This window comes from Amphiprion ocellaris, chromosome 20 (genome assembly GCF_022539595.1).
Source record: "Amphiprion ocellaris isolate individual 3 ecotype Okinawa chromosome 20, ASM2253959v1, whole genome shotgun sequence".
Taxonomy (NCBI): Eukaryota; Metazoa; Chordata; class Actinopteri; family Pomacentridae; genus Amphiprion; species Amphiprion ocellaris.
The window spans coordinates 27,686,215-27,706,495 of NC_072785.1; the positions used below are offsets into that span (position 1 = coordinate 27,686,215).

Here is a 20,281-nt window from a genome sequence, read left to right on the forward strand (position 1 = left end):
TTGTGTGAGCTTCCACCCAAACATGCATTTTTTAACAAGTTAACTTGAACTTCTGTCCAAACAGATAAGAGTCTGTTGTGAACAAACATCTGCAAACAAATGAAATACACTTTTGCACTCGGCTCGATTGTGTTTGTCGGCCGGGGTGAAAATTATTCATGAAACCTGAGTCACCAGCGGCTACCTGCAGCATCTTTTTTCAGGCAGACCCCACACAGTAAGAGCACATTTTTCTACCTCCTTGAAAGCAGCTCTTGAGTTTCCTCTCTCCAGGTAACCGAGAGACGCCGCATAGAAAACATTCCTTGAGATGAAAGATGCTCCAAGTATCACAGGCGTTTTATTTCTAGATGCAAAATAAAACTTCAGGGTTATAATTGTGGTATTTGTCGAACAAAAAGGCCAAAATCTGGCTGTTTTCATCTAGGATTGAAGAAAAATCTGCAACGCAAGATGTGGAGCTGGTTCTTCAGATTCAGTTTTTTGCACCTACCAGTCAGAAATGTTCAGATTTGAGCATTAATCTGCTGTTTTTTTGCCTCTGAAATGACCTTCCTATATGGCTAAATTGCTTCTTTTTTAGTTTAAACCAGCCACAAAAGCCACATAGGAATATTCTTCAACTTCTTTTGTAATCGTTTACTCTCACTTTTTACTCCACTGTGTAAAATGCATGTTTTTTAACCAGTTTTACATGTAATGATTTAACAAATGTACTCTTATTTTACAGATTTTACCTGTTTTACATGGAAATATACATATTTAAATCAGCAAAAATATCATTACACAAATATTTGTGTTTTTAATGGAAAAATGATGTATATTAATGATCAAACAATGGTAAAGTGATTTTTTTAATTGTTATTTTAAAGAATTTCCATGTTTTGATAAATTGTAGACAACAAACAATAAAATGGCAGAAAAAGTAATAATTTGCAGCTTGCTGTTTACAATATTTGTACTTAAAATTGCAATCCTTTTCTTGAAAAATATTTAAATCAGCAATAATATCATTATTACAGAGATGTTGGTGTTTTTTTAATAGAAAAATGAGGAACATTAATGACCAAACTATGGTAAAGTGTTTTTTAAGATTATTTTACAGATTGTCCCTGTTTTGTTAAATTACAGATGATATGTAGTAAAATCATCAAGCGATAATAATTTGCACTTTTACAATAGGTGACCATATTTTTTTCTGTATTTAAATTCACAATTATATTATTATTTTCCAGATATTTACTTTTATTTTGCAGTTTTTGTTTTAAAAATAACAGCAAGCCATCAGCTTTTCATGTTGTTTTACTACTAGTCCTGCTGTCTAAATTTTTACAGTATTTTTTATATTATTTATCAATTAATTTTCATTTTTACAAGGGCAGATTTATGCATCAAAAGTACATGGTTGTGTCAGAGGAAAATGTTTTACTACTAAGTAAGTAGTTTTACTTACTACTTGTTAGATGCTGCGGTAAGTTTAGGCACCAAAAACAACTTGATTAGTTTTAGGAAAACAGAATAGTTTGCTTTAAAATACGACACTCTTGTATCTTTTCTTTATTTTCTGAACACACGATTGGTTGGCTGAAAAGGAGTGACAAAATAAAGAGCAAAGATGTGCTAATGTGAGGCGTTTTTTGTGATACATCACTCAAAACGCAACTGAAAATGCAGTCTAGCTGTATAGGAACACAATCTTTGGGCTGTTCCTTGAAAAACTGGCATAAAAATCTACAAACCAGAGAAACATAAGAGGAAGAATGACAAATGAGTGATGAAAAGTCATGAAAACAGAAGACTATAGGAAAGCGAGAGAAGACGAGAGAGAAAAGAAAAAAATACACAAGTTTAGGCAACAAAAACAACTTGATTAGTTATCGGAAAATAGGCCAGTTTGGGTTAAAATACGACATTTCAGTTTTTTTTTCTCATATATGATTGGTTGGCTGAAAAGGAGGGACAAAATAAAGAGCAAAGAGGTGCTAATGTGAGGCGTTTTTGTGATACGTCCCTCTAAATGCAGCTGAAAATGCCCTTTAGCTGTATAGGAACCTAATCTTTGGGCTGTTTCTTGCACTACTGGCATAAAAACCTGCTAAAAGCATGTAATTTAACAGAATAAACTTAAAGACCAGGTGATAATGGTGCAGCAGAATCATGCTAGATAGAACAGAAGTGTTTCTTCCCAGCGTCCCTCCCCACTAGCCCTGACTTTCTCTCGCCTCGTGTGTTTCTGATTTCCCCTCGTCCCACGGTATCTATGAATAAAAGCCGAGTAGAAGGCGTCGCAGAGGTAATCATCTGCCTGTGATGTCGGGGCAGCAGGCTCCATTTGGCGGAAGCTGAGTGAATATATCTCATCAGCGGAGCAAGTTTGGACTTCCCATCGAGACTATAAACAACTTTAATGATCTTCAGCTCGCTGTGCGGCGGCCGGCCTCCCGCACGCTCTGATTGTGGGTCTTAATACACCACTGTAGCATCCCGATAAAACAGGCCGGAAACAAGGGGAAGAACCTGCTCCGAGTCGCTCAATCTGAGCCGGGAGGAGATAGGATAGCGGCACTCACCGTCTGAGTAGGTGAAGGCACAGAAAAGCTGAGGAGGAAGATCTAAATTGGATCTCTGCTCCCTCCCTGATGGAGAGGAGGAGAGCAGGCCGAGGAAAGAATGGGAGAAAAGACGACTGGAGCCCAGAGAAGAAAGGCCAACGCAAGAGAGATGATGGAGGAGGAGGAGGAGGAGGAGGAGGAGGCCTGATTCCACAGTGAGCTGCATCTTTTCTCCACAAACACCCACAGAAAACACACGGCGGTGCAGACAGAATGCATATGAGCACAAACACAAGCGGGCAGCAGATAAGGCTCGACAGAAAAACCCCCAGACAGCTGATAGCATCAGTAAAGGGCTGGTAAATTAGAGGAGAACACTGTAGCGAAGTAAAGGATGTTGGACAAGAGAGAAGAAAAGATACAAAGAAATGGAGAGAAAGAGTTAAAGTGGAGAGAAAAAGGAGGAAAAAAAAGCAAAGCAAACCAAGAAAAAACAAAATGGGTATGGTAAACAGAATAGAAAAAGTGAGGTGGAAAGAAATCCACAAAAAGAAAACCACAGGTGGAGAAGGGAATTATCAGAAAATAGGAATAAAAGGGAGAAGAGACAAATGATGAAAACAAGACGTGGAAAAGTGAGGTGATGAGACACAAGGAAGGAAAAGAAGACAAAAGATACAAAGAAAATGATAGAAAGAGTTAAAGTGGAGAAAAAAGGAGGATAAAAATAAAAAACAAGAATATAGTAAACAGACTAGAAAAAGCGAGGTGATGAAAAAGAAAGAAAGAAAAGAAGACAAAAGACACAAAGAAAAGGATAGAAAGAGTTAAAGTGGAGTGAAAAAGGAGGAAATAAAATAAATAAATAAAATAGAAGAAAAGAAGAAGTGGAAAGAAGAAAAAAGACAAAACACAAAAACAAGAGAAAGACACAGAACAAAGCTGCAAAAAACAGAGAAATACAAGAAGAAGGAGAGAAGGAAATACAAAAAAGCATGAAAACTGTGATTTTGAATTGAAAAGAAAAGATGTGGTGACACTAACAGAGAAAAGAGTAAAAGAAGAGAACAGAACTAGTGGTGGAAAATGGAAAAACAAAACTGTAAATAGAAGAAAAGAACTGGAAAGAAAACAAAAATAGACAAAACACAAAAAGAAGAGAAAGAAACAAAACAGCTGCGAAAAACAAAGAAATACAAGAGGAAGGATGGAAGGAAAGAAAATAAAAAGCATGAAAACTGTCATTTTGAAATGAAAAGAAAAGAAATAACACAAAAATAGAAAAGAGTAAAAGAAGAGAACAGAAGTAGTGGTGAAATAGAAGAATAGAAAAGGAGGAAAAAGGAACAAAGCTGTAAAACAGAGAAACAGAAGAAGAAAGCAACAAAGGAAATGACAAAGAGGATGATGAGAAAAAAAGAAAAGATGATAAAAACCCAGAGATAAAAACAGGACATGATGAAACAGAAAAGACGAGAGAACAAAACAGATGACGGAAAAGACGGTAAAGGATGACAAATGGCAAAGAACACGAGGAGAAAAAGGAGCATAAAAAGGGAAGAAGCTAAAAGAAGAATAAAGGAGGGAACATTTAAAAGGAGGAATTGAGGACAGAGCAGCAGAAAGTGAAGCTCGTGTTCTCGCTGGGATTTGATTAGCCGCTGATCCTCCCCGGGGGCCCGGCGGCCTCTTTGCGAGCAGTAACCTTGTGCCGGGGAGCCGAGTCCCCTGGAGATGCATGGGCCCTGTCAGAGCCGAGGGGCCCCCAGCCACCCGCCACAAACCGGCCCATAATTCTGCAGCACATCTGCATTCAGGGGCCATTCATCACCGAGTGCACAGTCACAGGTACTCCGGCCAACACGGCCCCTACAACTCTGCACAGTTTCCTACTTTTTGAATGTTTCCTGCTGCTGGTGTCTGCATTTAAATCTGCTGCAGCTTCTGCTTCCACTCCGCCGCCACATTGGATTCTCCTCCGTAATGAAGTCTTCTCAACCGCCGGCCCACAACTCAGCATGACCTTTATGTTTGAATCCTGCTTTTTCTTGTTCTGTGTTCATGCTTGTGGGATTTCTCAATTTAAAGCACCCTGACCTGCAGTTGTACACTGAAAAAAATAAATTGAACGGATTTAGGTGAATGAAGCTTATCCAGATTTGGTTAAAATGTAATAGTAATGTCACTAGTTTGAGTTAGATGCACCTAAATCATTAAATTCCTCTCAATTTAGCTTAATTTTGAAGGAAAGTCAACTTGAAGATTTCCTTTTTATCAACCAAAATTTTCACTTCACCCAAACATAAAATGAAAACACCAAATTTGCCATTAAATTTATCCTTTTCTTCACCTTTTCTTTACTGTTCAAACCCAGAAATTCATTACATTAGATGTACGTCACTAAAGGAGCGGCTAATTTTTGCGCTTTTGCCAAAATTCAAACCTCAATTTAAAGGGACAAAGTGTAATTTCAAGTCAGCAGAATCCACAAAACTAAATTAGATTCATTTGAAACTGTAATTTATTCAACTACAGCTCAAATACACCTTTAACAGTGTCTGAAAGATCCATTACAAATTAGTTCATTATTATTATTATTATTATTATTATTATTATTTAAACCCACTCCATGTTTTTGAATCTGTTGAAGATTAGGCGGATAATTTGGTAAAAGACTGAGGTAGGTACATCCCAACGGAACCAAAAAATGGACTAATTGGTTGAGGTGCTTGGGAAACTCCACAGAAACGGTCAATTTATCCAAAAAAATGACCACTTTAATGGTAATTTTTCTCGGCCAGCTTTGAGATATTTGTATCTGCCTAAACACTAAACCAAACAGCAGAGGATATTTTCTTAGTACTAATAAATTTGTGGTGAAAATTTACTCTTACAAGCTTTTAGTTAATATTTAACCATGTTTTCAGGGTATTTCTATAATCCTCTACTTTGAAACTCTTATCTTGGTCATTGTAATTCCTACTACTACATGCTGTATCTTGTATTTTCTTTCAGGAAAGTCTAGACTAAATATTTCATCATTTCATATGGTAATACTTGCCTACTTTTCTATTGGCCTTCATATCAAGAGAAAAGAAGAATCTCTATGGAGAAATTGTTGTGTTTTTACATGTATCTCACCATTAAATGTTTGCAGAAAAGATCTTTTTTCATAACTAAGTATGAAAGATCTGGCAATATCAAAACCATAATAGTCGAAGAATGCATTACTTAGAAATTGGGAAAGATATGCGTACTGAAAAAGGCAAATGTTTGACCCCCCAACCCCAAACAAGGGGCACCCAATGCCCACTTTGTATTGGGTTTCCCAAAGTTTACTTTCCACTGCCTACTTGCAAAAATAAAAGACCAGTGTTCGTCTTTTAACCACAAATTTTGCGTCAACATAAAGCAAATCCTTTGTGTTTGATTTATACAAAATGGGATGAGACAGACAGACAGACAGACAGACAGACAGACAGACAGACAGACAGACAGACAGACAGACAGACAGTAATTTGTTATGCAGTTTGAATCCATGTTTTTGAGGAGGTCCTTGGTATACTACAGTTTCAAGATGGAAATGTCATGGTGTTGACTGCTAGTTTTGCTCACATTATGTCTTCTATCATGTAAAAAAAACATCATTTAGACCCATTAAAAAGGTAAAAAAAAGACTTGATTTTCACCAGAAATGATCTCTAAATACATTAACATAAGACTAAGTGGCAGTTTTGCAAAGTTTTCTGTGTATAGCTGTTTGTAAAAAGTAGTCCTTATTCTACAAAAACTGTCCACATGGCTTGCATCATATTCAGAATAAATTGGATGTTGTTTCTGAAGGAAAAACCCCCATTCATCTCTATAGATAAGCATTTTGGTGAGAAAATATGCGCTTTTGTGTTTAGGAAATGTTAGCACAAAGACGTCTGTTGTCACACAGAAACGACAACAACTGTAATCTACACAATCAGTTCCAAATATAATACATAAAACTCTATCCATCATGGTTTCAAACTTCACACCTTGCAAAAACCGTTAACTAGCACTTAGTTTTGGGAGTTAAATTGAATTCCTGCTTGTGTCATTTATTTAAACATGACTCTGCCAAAAAGTCTAACAAAATATGGCTCCAACAGTTGCATGTTTTCCCACCCAGAGCCACATTTTAAGAAACCCTAAACCCCAGTCTTAGGATCGACTTTGACTTTCGGCGTGTACATTCCTCTCCTATATGAATGACTTTGCTCCAACAAGCTGCATGATCACATTGACAGAAGGTGCTACCTTCGATTTCTCCGTTCGCCTTTCAAAAACACAGATGGTTCGAAGCACCAAAACAAGGCTGAGATGACTCCATCATTATCCCCCACTGGTGTCTTTTTTTCACGCCGGCAAACACTTCTTGTGAGTGGGTGTTAATTTATTTCATTTTCTTACGAATAAAGATGTTGGCACAAAACTCTCATCTACTTTCTAAGTATAGTCTACATTACCTTACTCTCATCTGCATGTGTTTGACTCCAGGGTTAACTGAATTCACTCCCATTAGAATTCACAGGCTACTCACAATAACTGGATATAACTGGTATAATGTGCACTTTCATCATCAGCCGGCCTTCACGAATACACACCGCACTGACCCTCATTAGGTGGACCGGACCTGCACTTCATTTCAAACTCCTCTTCCTAAGTGAGTGCCTCTGTTTGCTGAAAAACCAATAAAACCCCCTTGAAGACTTCACACAAAAATGATGTAAAGCAGACGGCGTGAGGAATGTTTATCGCTCGGGCGTGAGTGTAATCAAACTGCAGCCGGTGGCCGCGACACCGAGTTCCCACTTGAGGGGAGATGAGCGACGCTGGCAGTGATGGATGGAGCTCCCCGGCTTGTGGTGCTGTCAGGCCCAGACAAAAGGTGGGTCCCTGGGGTTCGGCGGTGATTGCTTTAAGAAAAGGTTGCGCTCACCTTGACGTTTCCTCCTATCAGGTCAGGCGGCTCTTCGTCCGTCTCCAAGGCGACGTTGATGGTGGCGAAAGGCCGGCTGGCCATCTGCTGCATCTCCCTCAGCAGTTGCTAAGAAAAAGGGAAGAAGAAGAGGGTGAAGGTCAGGGACAGGTAAACATAAGACTGTCTATTCTCCGATCCGCTGCCCATCACCATGTGTTCCATCTCCAGTCACTGAGTGGAATTTATTACAACACTGTGGAGTGTTTTAAACCCACTGAACTCTAAGCAGTTTCTTGACGTTTCTTAGTTACTTTAGGCTCATTTTTTTTGCAGTAATATAAAGTCTTGCACCTCGATGGAAACAGGACAATCACGGCTAGAACCAGAAAAAATTAAATGTCTTCTGTATTTGACAGAAATCATATAAAATGAAAAAAAAACAAAACTTGAGTTGTTTTTTTGTTTTACTTTTTATTTAATGAAAATGGCAAAAATTTGGAATTAACACGTGTAACATTTTTCAAAGTGCTCATAAGTGCTAAAAATAGTGATTCAACACATTATAGATATTTAACTACTTTAATTTTTTCAAATTCTGCAAACTATGTGCTTCTCACTCTACTCTGCACATCGACTCTAGAAAGATGTTTCACCATGCTGAATGTATCTTCCAACAACTTGCAGACAACTGCTCCTCTTTATATCATGTACTATAAATTGAAAAAAAAAAAAAAGCAATCAGCATATGCAAGTGTTCCCATTTGATACCAATGCTAGAAAAAGTGATGGCACACTATAGAGATTTTACTACTTGTGTTTTTACAAACTATGTTTTTTTTACACTAACATATACAAAAACTGGAATCAACAAGCACAACATTTATTCAAGTGTGCACAACCAATACCGAAAAAAAATGCACACTCTACATACTATAGATATTTAATAATTTTTTTTCCTACAACCTCTATAAATGGGCCATTTTTTACATCATTCAGCACATCGACTCTAGCAAGACATTTCACCATGCTGAATGTATCTTCCAATGACTTTCTGGCAACTTCCTCTGTTTTACACTGCATAACATAGATAGTAAAAATCTACAATCAACATGTACAACATTTTTCCAAGTACCCAAACATGTCAGCAATACTAGAAAAAACTGTCAAGTTGTTAGCAGAGGAAAACAAAGCAACGATGCCAAATCACTCATACAGGCTAATTTAGCATTAAACTGCAGTTGTATCAATCAGTTTGACTGTAAAAAATGAATATTTATCAGTGCAGCTTTGAGGTTCAAAAATAATCATTATCCAGAATAGTGCGCTTACATGTTATAAATCATTGATACACAGGAATGGGTTTTAACATTTGTTGACAACCTTGCAACAAAAATGATTTCACAGCAGCTTAAAACTGATCTATTATCTATTAAATAGGGTGAGAATTATCAAGTATTAACTATTTGTAAAGTCTTGTTTGAAAGTGGTTCCAAACAGAAGGTAAAAGTCATTTAAAATACTTCTGTTAGTGTTGACCCTGGGTAAAACTCATATTACGTAAGAACACTGTATGCTTTGTGTTTCAAATCTTTGCATGCAAAGTATTGCAGAAATGTCGGATGAATACTGTGGAGTGAGAATTATTTCACTCCAGTGTCCCTGTATGATCTAACATGAAATGTAAAGAACCCAGAACAAGTACCGTCAAACTGTACTTGAGTCATTGTACTTTGTGGTAGCTTTTCACCACTGCAAGGCAGCGACAGAGTCTCGTATTGTTCTGATTTATAGCATGGACCTTGGCCAAAGAGAAAGGAAGGAGGGAGGAGATTATGAGGGAGGGAAGGAGAAGCTAAAGAAGGAGAATGGACAAGGAAATGAGGTGAATTAGAATAAGAAGAATGAGGAGAAAAAAAGGGAGATTGGAAAGACCACGGTAAACAAGGCCGTATTGTTGACTGTCAAAGCAGCCAAAGTGATATGAATAGAGAAACAAACAGCATCAACTGTCAAGACACCGAGACCTGAATACCGGCAGCGAGGCCCTTGAAACAAAAACACCTGCAATCATCACACGGGCAGGAAAAACGCTGACAGAAATGAGACGTGGAGGTGGGAGGTGGGGGTGTCAAACATGGTGGGGAACAAAATGATGCTTGTTTGAAATCAGCCCGTGGAGTTCTGTGATCAGAAGAAGTTTGACACCATTCGGAGGCCTCTGTCTCATTATGGTGAGTCACTGCAAGGTGCAAGCAAAGGGCAGTGATGCAATCCAGCTAGAAAAAACCACACGGAGTAGAAATCACACCTGGCATTCGTGCTACAAGAGGGTCTCTTGGCAAAGTCCTCAACAACTTTCAATCAATCCGTTCATCCCGGTATTGGCAGGTTTCTGCCTAAATGTGACGCCTTATATCCATGACTGGGGGCTACAGAAATAGCTTCAGGGAACATTTCTCTGTATAGTAAAACCTGACGAGGAGGGAAAAAAAAGGGGTTTAAATTAAACGACCCCAATTCTCTGTGGATTGAGCCAGCTCATGAAATTCTTGCATGTCTGTATCCACATCGCTCTCTTGTAGCACCTGGGCGAATAGGAACTGAGTCACTACTTTCAGGGAATATGCTTATTTGCACTCCTTTGGATTGATAACATTTCTGCTGTCCATTAAATCTTAAGCTTATAGCCAGAAGGCAGTTAGCTGGAAACAGGAGGAAACAGCTATCCTGGTTCTGTCCAAAGGTGGCACAATGGGTCAGCACCTCTACAGCTCACTAATTAACATGTTAAACAGAAACTGTCACCTGAATCCAGCTTTGTGTTGAACATGCAAACCTGAATGGATCTCATTATCAACTCTTTAACCTTTTGAAGTCCATGAAGGACCAATAGATCAATGTAAAAAAAGGTGTTTGAACAATTCAAAAGTACAAAACATTTGGTAATTAGCCATTTATTCATCCACTTTCTTCCACTATAGCAGCAGGTTAAGCAGGGAATTCCAGATGTTCTGTCAAGTCAAAGCCAAAGGTGAGGTTTCATAGTTCCATCTTCCATCTCAGCTCCTCCTTCACTGTGACAGTTCCATAAAACTTATGCATTAACTAGTTGGATGATGTTCATTTTATATATATTATGCATTAACTCATACTGATTGTGTACCAATTAGGCAGCTACAGATTCTTGGATACGACCTTAAACTTAGCTTTACTTAATTCCATAATGCATTTTTTTTGCCAACATCCCACAAAAATTAAAGCAAATTCTCAGACTTAATGTCCCTGTTCAAAGCAGGCATTAACATGCATTTTGGTTTGCAGGTGGACCGCTCTAAATACAGATGTCAAAGTAACCAAGACATGTTGAGATCCGATCACTCGGCCCACATTCAGAGGTGTTGAGGGCTGCATATGGCGACATTCTTTAACAGTGTCTAAATGGCCATCTACTCAACAGAGGTCTTGTTCTTAAGTGGATGTACAAACTCATTTTCATTTTAAAATTGCATAAGCTGGTTTTGTCCATGATGTCTGAATATTTAGAGGTATATTCCAAAAAGTTACGATCACCTTCTTGGTCCACTATCGAGGAAATACTCCTGTGACATCCTGAGGTGTCTGAGGTGCCGAGTGTGGGGAGTACACATAGGTTTTTAAGCCACAACAGCACAATCATTGCTCTCCACCCACCCTACAAGGCTCATTTGACTTCCTTCTCTTCTCAAAATGAAATTTAAGCTGATGAATCACCATTTTGGCACAGATTACAAGATGGTGCCCGACATGTTTACATAACAAGACTTCCAGGAAGCGTTACAAAGAGCACTGGAAGCAGAGTATCACTGCACAAGGCCTTTAATAGGGATGGTGAGAAAATATATATGAGGTATGGTTTTTCATTTTAATAGGCTCAGTCTCAGAACTTTTCCATCACCCCTCATACGTCAAACATTTTGAGCAATTTAGTTTACCTTGAATACATCTAAGAATAGTCTGTATTGTTAAAATCTGGCTCCTGCATTGATGAACTAATTGTGATGCGTTCCACATTGAAGCAGCAAGGATTGGTAGTGCCAGAGAAGGCTAAAGAAGGTATGAATGTGGCAGAAACACCTAGACAGCATCCTAGAAGCTTCTAATACTCTAGGTAAAAACAATAAAATTGCTGTTCAGAGGAAGAACTACAGCCCAAAAATAGTCAACAATGTTTGTGTAATTACTCTCATTGCCAGAAGAGGGAGACAAAAGCTCTGTACTGCAGGTTTAAACACAGAAGATGTTTGGCAGAACATTTGGTAACAAGATAATTGGTAGATTTAGCCCTCAAAGCTTGCATCATTTCTTCCAAACTAGTTACCAACTGTTAACATCCCACCATTTAATTAGAAGCAGTGACACACACACTATTTACTGACACAGCAGATGGTGAGAACAATTTCAAAAGTACTTTGCGAACTGACTGCAGACAGTTTAATGTCATCTGAGACAAGACAGTGCGTAACTGCTACCTGGATACAGCCTGCAACAGTCATCATCATTCATCTCCCCTGTTTTAACTCACATTTCTCCTATGAGTTAACAGGCATAGTATGATTACTGCCCATACTTTCCAAAAGGCTTTGTTAACTGAACTCACAATATTTTATTCTATTTTTTGCAATGCCAACTTCATTAGCACATTTGCAAATTAATAAAACATTAATGTGCTTAATAAAGCCAGTGATAAAACAGAATGTGAAAATGACTTGTTGTGGAGGAGGTACAGTACTGGAGAGGGTTTATAAAAAGCTCTCACATCAAACAGAGAGAAACCATAAACCAAATCAGTCATGACAAGCAAAACTGGAAGCAGATGCTATAAATAGAAGCTGTGTGATGCATAATAGTGGAACAGTAACACCCATAAAGTATGAATGAAGCCAAACACAATGGCAGAGAGTCGCCTCATTAGCATGAACACAAATAAAAACAGGCTGAGGGATTGACATGCCCAGTTTTCACTGCCACTGCAGCAGTCAAATGAAAACGCAAATGAGCAACTCATTTTGCAGAGTCTCAATTTGTCATGATTAGATGTCCTGCTGTGTGAAGCATCTGAGAGCCAAAATATGAAGCCTTTGTGAGCGTGATGACACACTGAGAACTTCCCCATCTTTCACCGATTTCTGATTTGGTGAGTCTTTGACTGAAATACCAAATCTGTTGCACTATGCACCAGCTTCTGTTAAGTGCAAATCTGTAACTTTTCATCCAGCCAAAGTTAAAACTCCGCACTCCTTCCGAGTAAGATAACGAACTTAACTCATAGAAAACTTCGAGAAGTTCTGCATTCTGGCCGAATCAGCTTTATTCACACTGACGCAACGGGCCAAAGCAGGCGGCAACATCACGGCGTGGATCTGTGTGCTAAACAGCATGCAGGGGAAGTGAGAATCTGCATGCAGACAACACCAGTTTTCATAAGCAGAGCTCCTTGAACAGCACATAGCAGCAGAATTGATTTACTGGATAAAAAGCAGACGGAGGAGCATCTGAATGTTGCAGTAAACAAACTTTATAGATTCAGTCCACCTCCTTCAACCCTGCTGCAAAACAGTCCGGTCTCTTGTCCAACATGCAGGTAACCTTTGTTTAAACAACAGTGTTTGGCTGAAATCACATGTTTTGGTTTATATACTCACAATTACACTTTCCTGCTGTGTAACAGGGAGCTGCCCGAAATCGAAAACTTGTGTTACTGAACATTGAGCTGCTCCAATTGACCGCATTTTGTATGAATTTGAGAATGATTGATTAAAGGATTAAAGTTTCTTGCTCAAGGACTATCAAGAGTTTCAGAGCAGTCCGGATTTCAAGCATTTTTACGGGCAGTTAGAATAATAATAGAAAAAGACTAAATTCATGCTTTAAAAAGAGAAAAGTAAGGATCAATTCAACTATAAGAAAACAGTAAATGACTGCTTTTTACTTGTCAGAGGTAAACAATGATTGTGATTGTGCTGCAATAAAATGCTGAAGGCGTAACATCTGTTGTAACAGAAGCTTGTTTTCATCAGTATATTGTCTGAGATATTCAATATTTTTGTAATTATGCAGCCTTAATCGATTTTTTGGTCACTTAGAGGCAGCAAAACACATTGATTTATGCTAATTGAAAACATGCTAGTTAACAAAGGGTCTATTTGTGCATTCAGCAGCGGAGAAGCATGTCTGTCCATCTGATGATTGGAATATTCAACATTGTTTTTAGTTCTGTTCTGGTCTCCACCAACTCCTAAAGCTAATATTTGGGTCTTTTGCTGCTAAAAGGTTGAGGCAAGTTACTAACCTCAAGGCCCTTTGTGGGGGAAATCTATATTTATTGTGCTTGAAGGGGTATAATAAAAAATATTAAGATATGAACTAGTAACCCTTCCAGCTTTAGAAAACAATAGGAATATGACCTAAATGCTACCTAACACCAAGCTAAGCAATAGTCGTCCAGTTCAAACTGGTGCAGGCACTGTTTTCTTCCTGAAGGGGGTGGGAACAAGGGCAGTTCATTGGGTTTCAGAGCAAAAGAGCCCATTTAGCACAGCCCTAAACTACGATCAAGACAGTGATGGTGAAATTCACCATTTTTTGGCCGTGTTTTGAGGTAAAAAAAACTCAAAGACGTGTTGTGGGGACATGTAAGACTTTGATTAATTTGTGGAAAAGAGGCAAAATATGGGACTTTAAAAGTGGATTTCCACTGCAAGATCTTGGAATGGTTTGCTGGACTTCAACATCAACTTCAAATGCATCAAACCAATTACAAATAGTAGTTTTTGGAACATGTAGGAAATACAACGATGGAGGTTTGTTAGCATATGTGATAAATTTAAACTAAATAAGGACATTAAGAGGGCAGAAAAGTGTCCATTGTTGTTGTCTCTGAGTTTAATCAATCAGCATTTGTTTTCTTCAAGTTTAACCAATCAATGCTGAGACGGACACAGCAGTTTTTTGGGGCCACTCCGTAGTACCTACCCTTTAGTAAGCAACTTTTCTCCAGTGAAAACAGCCCCAAAAGAGGTTCTACAGGGGCAGATCTTGTAGTTGGAACATGAACAAAAATTCAAGCTGCCTTAAAATGGTCCACAAGTTCCTGCGATGTAAAACAGCCTTGTGTCTGCCCTTTGGTTCAGGCTACATATTGCTTATTTGAGATTTTTAGCTGACAACAGTTGCCTGTTGCTGCATGAAATGGAGCTGATAAAACCAGCGAGACTGAACTAAACAGTAAAGCTGCAGGTTGTAAAATCAAAACAACTGAGCTGAGAGATGCTGAAACACAGGAGGAGCTGCAGAGTCGGGTGTTATTCCTCCATGCATTTGTTTCTATGAGTGATTTCACCACATTAGCTAAATTCAGACTTTTATACAGGCCATTAGCGGGCTACTTTTTCGAACCCATCAATGCGGGAGGTTTACTCAGATTTAAAGATCTAATATTTTTTGAAAAATCTGCTCCGTTCGTCTTCCAAACTGCAAACTGAGATCTATTTTCCCGTGACTACTGTGGGCAGCTGGCTTCTTTTAGGCCTCCTCTCTAACGTCTGGACTGCAAGCGTCGGGTTAAGGAGGCAGCAGAATCCGCAGAATAACCAACCTGGAAGGAGTCCTACTGGAGATACAATTTGTAGAAATCTCATTATGCCGTGCAGCGTGTAGGCAGCCGCCGTACAGCAAACACTCAGCACTCCAAAGATAACCAGACACCAGAGGAGTTACAGTGCAAGTCGCCTACCTCTTAAATTGGCTCTTGGTTTTCTGCAGGGCAGTTAGCATGTGTGTGTGTGTGTGTGTGCGGATGGCAGCGATATCTGAGCACGACAGAGCAAACTGTGCATATATAAAACTAATTATACAGACGTGTGTGCACACGCATGCGGGCAGGCCGGAGATACCTGCACATGACTGATCATGTATGTGTGCACATTTTCTCAGCTGCAAATGAATTTCTTCAGAAGCACAGAGGGAATTTAATTCATCACAGCAGATGAGGGAAAAGTGCTCGAAGGGAGAATGAAGTGTTTGAATAAAATGTACATATGTAGAGACATAAATACACAAACAATCGCATTAATGGCATGAAAGTGAACACACTAGTGCAAAAACCAGCAAATTAGAGCACTCATTAATAGTCATTTATGAAGCAGAAAACAACATAAATTACTTTCTTTAGCCTTGCACATGCAAAAAAATGGTAGTTTTTCTCTGTTTTATGCAATTAAAATGACTATTGACGGATTTTGGCAGGTTAGTCTGACAAAGCAAATAATTTGAAGGCATCATTTTCAATTTCAAACTTGCAGGAATTTTGGCATCCTACTGCTTAAATAATTAATCAGTTGCATTAGCTTTAATTTGGATTAATGTTTCTGGTCACCTGATTAAAATGCACTGGAAGTAATGGAATATACAGAATGGGACATGAATTCAATTCAGATTGCTGAGAACTTCAATAAAATCTGGTTTATTAGTATTTCAGATTCGGATTTAATCTTAAAGTCAAGTGAAATCTCTGTTTTCTATTCAGCATATTAAAACAAAGCGCAAAATCAAACTTATAAGTGTAGACATTGGGATTAAGTGGTATTTATTATGTGATTTCTCAAAGCATTAACACTGTTTTCACTGTTCAAACTGTCTATAATGTTCATACGGTTTATTTTGTCCACACTACTTACACTGTTTATGCTGCTCAGACCACTATTTATCTGAACCTGTAGATTTAGATGATCTATTTTATACTGTATCCATATACAGCAGGCCCTCGGTTTACGATGTCTTCGACCTACGCCGTTTCATGGTTACGTCACAATCTCCCCTAAATTTATTAAGAAAGTCTTGTTCCATCATTCTGACGTACGCCGTTTGCGACGTTTAAACAAATTTCACATGGGAACTAGTTGGTGAGCAGAGCGGAAGAATACGTCATCACGCGGCGCTACACGAGGAAGACGGCTTTGTTTACATTTGCAGGTTGTAAGTCAAATCGGATTGTGCTACATTCGCTTCCTTTCGTTTGGGTTGTTTTTTGGAAACTATTTGCCCTTTCTTATGGTTCCCAAGCTTAAGTCTGACTTTTTATGGCAGTGCTTCAAAGAAAATGAAAGCCATCTAGATGGAAGAGAAGTTAGATGTAATAAAACATTACTTATATGAGTTCCGACTTACCAGGAAAACTGCGTTACGTCGTGCAGTAGGAATGGAATTCTGACCTAAGTTAAGGACCCCCTGTACCTATAGATTTATATCATCAGTATGTTCTGTTTATACTGTAATATATTGTAAATACCACAGTGTAACTCAGGAACTTTGATGCTTTTGCATGTCTGGCTAGAAGCTAAACTGCAATTTGCTGTCTTAGGACTTGCACTCTGTGCAGTGACAACAACCTAATCTACTCGAGTAATTTACAAATTAGGAATAAAAACAGTATATAAAATGACATTTTGCTGTTTCCATAGAGGTGCTGGACTTTATATTGCAGTGGAAATGAGCCTGCAGTGTGCAAAAATGTAATAAGAACCAACAAAATGTATAGAAATCGCTTCAAGGTCAGCAGGTTAAGTGATAAATGCTCCACTATGTTACCTTTCTAGCTGCTAAGTTTCTTCCCTGCCTGGTCTGGTAATATATTTAATCAAAGCATTTTCCCCCCCCCGAAAGCAGCTGCCTGTTAAAGCTGGAAATGATGCTAATGAGAGCTGTGAGAGTGAAGCAAGAAGTCCAGAACAATGAGTTGAAAGACGCTGAAAGTCTCCTTTTGAGCTCAGAAGGTGGGTCACTATGAGCTTATTAACGCTACTCGATCCGGGGCAGTCTTTTGGGTGTTTTTTGTTTTTTACAGGTTGATCGATAATGTTGGTGTTGGTCATTAATTGCAGCCTTGAGAAGGAAATTCGTGTTCACTCACATACGCAAGTCAAGAGGAAGATGCGTGGGGAATCGAGATGGTGGAGTGCGTCAGCTGATGCGATGCAAGGGAGGGGAAAAAAAAGCAACGAGAAGCGGAATTAAAAGAGAAATAAGGACGGATTTTGGAGAAGGAAAGAGTTCAGGGATGGATGGCAAACAGATAAACACATCCTAGTCGGACACACACACATCCCCGCTACACTACATCAAGCTGTTTATTTATTGATGCGTCTGTTTAAAAACGCTGTCGTTGGGAGAGCTCTCAATCATCCCTCTGCATCACTGAGGGAAAAACTGCAGAGCGAGAGAGTGAGGGAGACGGGGAGAAGGGCAGGTAAAGAGAAAGAGAGAGCGGATTTCTTCCTCTGTGAAGCTACATTAGCTACTCGCTGCTTCATCTCTGTGGCGGTGAGGTGGGGGGTGCAGAGGATGCATGCTGCGAATACTGACATGGGAGAAGGCTTTGATCCCTCCATCTTTTTGTCTCTCTTTCTCCCCTTCTTCTACCACCTGACTCTTCCTTTTTTCTCTTGGTGCCGGACTCCCGCTGTCCATCTGGACCACAACTTTCTCTTTCTTCTGTACGCACTGTACGCTAGCCGAGGGCCGCTACGTCCGCAATGCTAATCAATACTCCATCAAAGAGGAGCAGGCTGGTCAAAAAAAAAAAAAAACACAGAAAAGAAGATGGGAGAAGAGAAAGGGGAGAAACAAAGAGATGAAAGCGAAATGAAATGGAAAAATGAAGTTAAGGCGGTCAGAGGCAATAGAAGCCCCTCAAATGAATCAAATTACAGAGAGTCACTGAAAGCAAATTTAACCAATCAACAAAGCGAGCAGATGCACCAGGGCCGTTTGAACTCTCACTCTGAGGGGAGCTAAATGGATTTAAGCGTCTCAAACTGTGGTAAAGTTGGAGTAAAGACGGGAGACCACCCCCCAAAAAACACAAAAACACCACAGGCAAAAGCAAAGCCAGAACCAAAAGACAGACGTTTAAGACAGCACCAGTTTATCCCGCAACTTTTAAATTAGATTTTTTTTACGTTTGGATGCAGAAGATGTTGAAATTTTGAGACTTTTTTTTTTTTGGCTGCCTGTCAGTGTCCTCCAATATATTCCTGCCATTAACAGCCCAGTTACACCGGGCGAATTTGTCTCTGTTCTGTCTCCTGATCGAATCTAATATGTAAACAACCGAATCAATGCCGCCAATGACACCGTTTGCATAATCATGTCTTGTTTTTTGTAGTTGCCGGACTGCACACCCACGACGGTGTTTTTAACCTCACTCACTGCGCTTTGTTTGATATTCTGGGTCGGTGCCGGTGTTTCAACTCAACTGTCACTCTGTGCTAACTTGATTTGTTTTTCAGCCTGTAATCCTGTTGTGAGTTAGTTTTGTTTTGAATTTCATATTCAACTGACCATGCATCAGTATCTGGCTTCCTGTTTGGCCACACAGCGCATGTTTATCACAAGAAAATCAAACTATAATCCTAAGTCGATATGGGGATTTTAAACATTATCTAAGATGAAAGCAAGAGAGCTGCTGCAGCCAAAGCAGGAGGGAAAGCTGGCAAAATGAATTGCCTGTTTTGCGCATTTGTAAGTCAAAGTTTATCAATATCAAAGTCAAATCATTAAACGCAAGTAGATCTGACTAAAAATGCAGTTGTGTGCTACATTAAAGTACTGTGCTGCTTAAATGCAGCTTAATCTTATGGGGTGTTAGAAAATTATAGCCTCGTGATGCGTCACTTCCTATTCGTTGTCCATGTAAGCCGTCCTGCGATGCATTCTGCTAGTGTTGGGATGAATTTTCATAGACAGATCGTGGATTTGCCTGCTCTTAATATGCATTAGGTTAAATTTTAAGCTGCTTTATACAAATGATTTTGGAGAGGGATGTGTGATCTGGAAAACTACTGAAAAACTTTTAAACTAACTGTTCGCTCTAAAATGAAGACCGATTTAGCAACCGCATGGCCTTAAATGTTTCAAGAAACACATTTTGGTGAAATGTTTGCATCAATTAAGTGACCAATGTTGGGAAGCAGAGCAAACTTTCATGACTGAAAGTATCCCTGAAGATCATTAGTGATGTTAAACTGTCTTGGAGCAAGTAAAGAACAAATATTCAGACATAACTCAAACTAGTAGCAAAACTTACTGCAACAATGAGACTTTAAGCCTTTAGTGCTTTAATCTGTCTCTTATTTAGGATTGTTTTACTAGACAATGCCAGTAGAAACAGAAAACTGACGGAAAATATCTTGTGTTCGACAGGAAAATTTCATTTTGATGCAAGACCTTCTTATTAACCACGTACTGAGCGACTGATATGGGTTATCCAGGGCCGATACTGATGCCGATTATTGGTGCTCAAGAAAGGCCGATAATCGATATTTGGGACTGATACACATTAAATGTAATGTTATAACGACATGAGATGGCAGAACCTGTCATTCATAACTAGGCTTCTTCATTAATAAGGGTGTTTTCCAGACTCTTTCAGGTTAATCTGCCATCTAACTTAGCCGCTAGCCATTAGCATAGCCACTGTGGGAGAACCTAATTTCGTTTGTGGTGGTTTTTGTTCAGGTTTTGCTGCTTGCGAGACATTTCTGGGATCACAGAGTGACGACAGACAGAGAGAGGAGGCTGCATCAGACCTTGAGTAGCACATTTAAGCGATAATTGGTCAATAATAATACAGATACCGATAATCAAAAAAATAAAAATATGAGGCATGATAATCAGTTTATCCCAACTGCAGCATAACCCTGACAACCATTCAGGGTTATTAATATAGGTAATATGTAAACTA

At 39.0% G+C, this 20,281-nt stretch overlaps 1 protein-coding gene across 1 annotated transcript in view; it reads right to left on the reverse strand.

The window, feature by feature from the left end:
* atrn (attractin) overlaps positions 1–20,281 on the reverse strand; it is a 205,906-nt gene that overhangs the window by 26,047 nt on the left and 159,578 nt on the right. Inside the window, exon 27 of the mRNA XM_023271357.3 lies at positions 7,522–7,629. Coding sequence (XP_023127125.1) covers positions 7,522–7,629 — 108 coding nt within the window. The remainder of the gene's footprint in view (positions 1–7,521; positions 7,630–20,281) is intronic.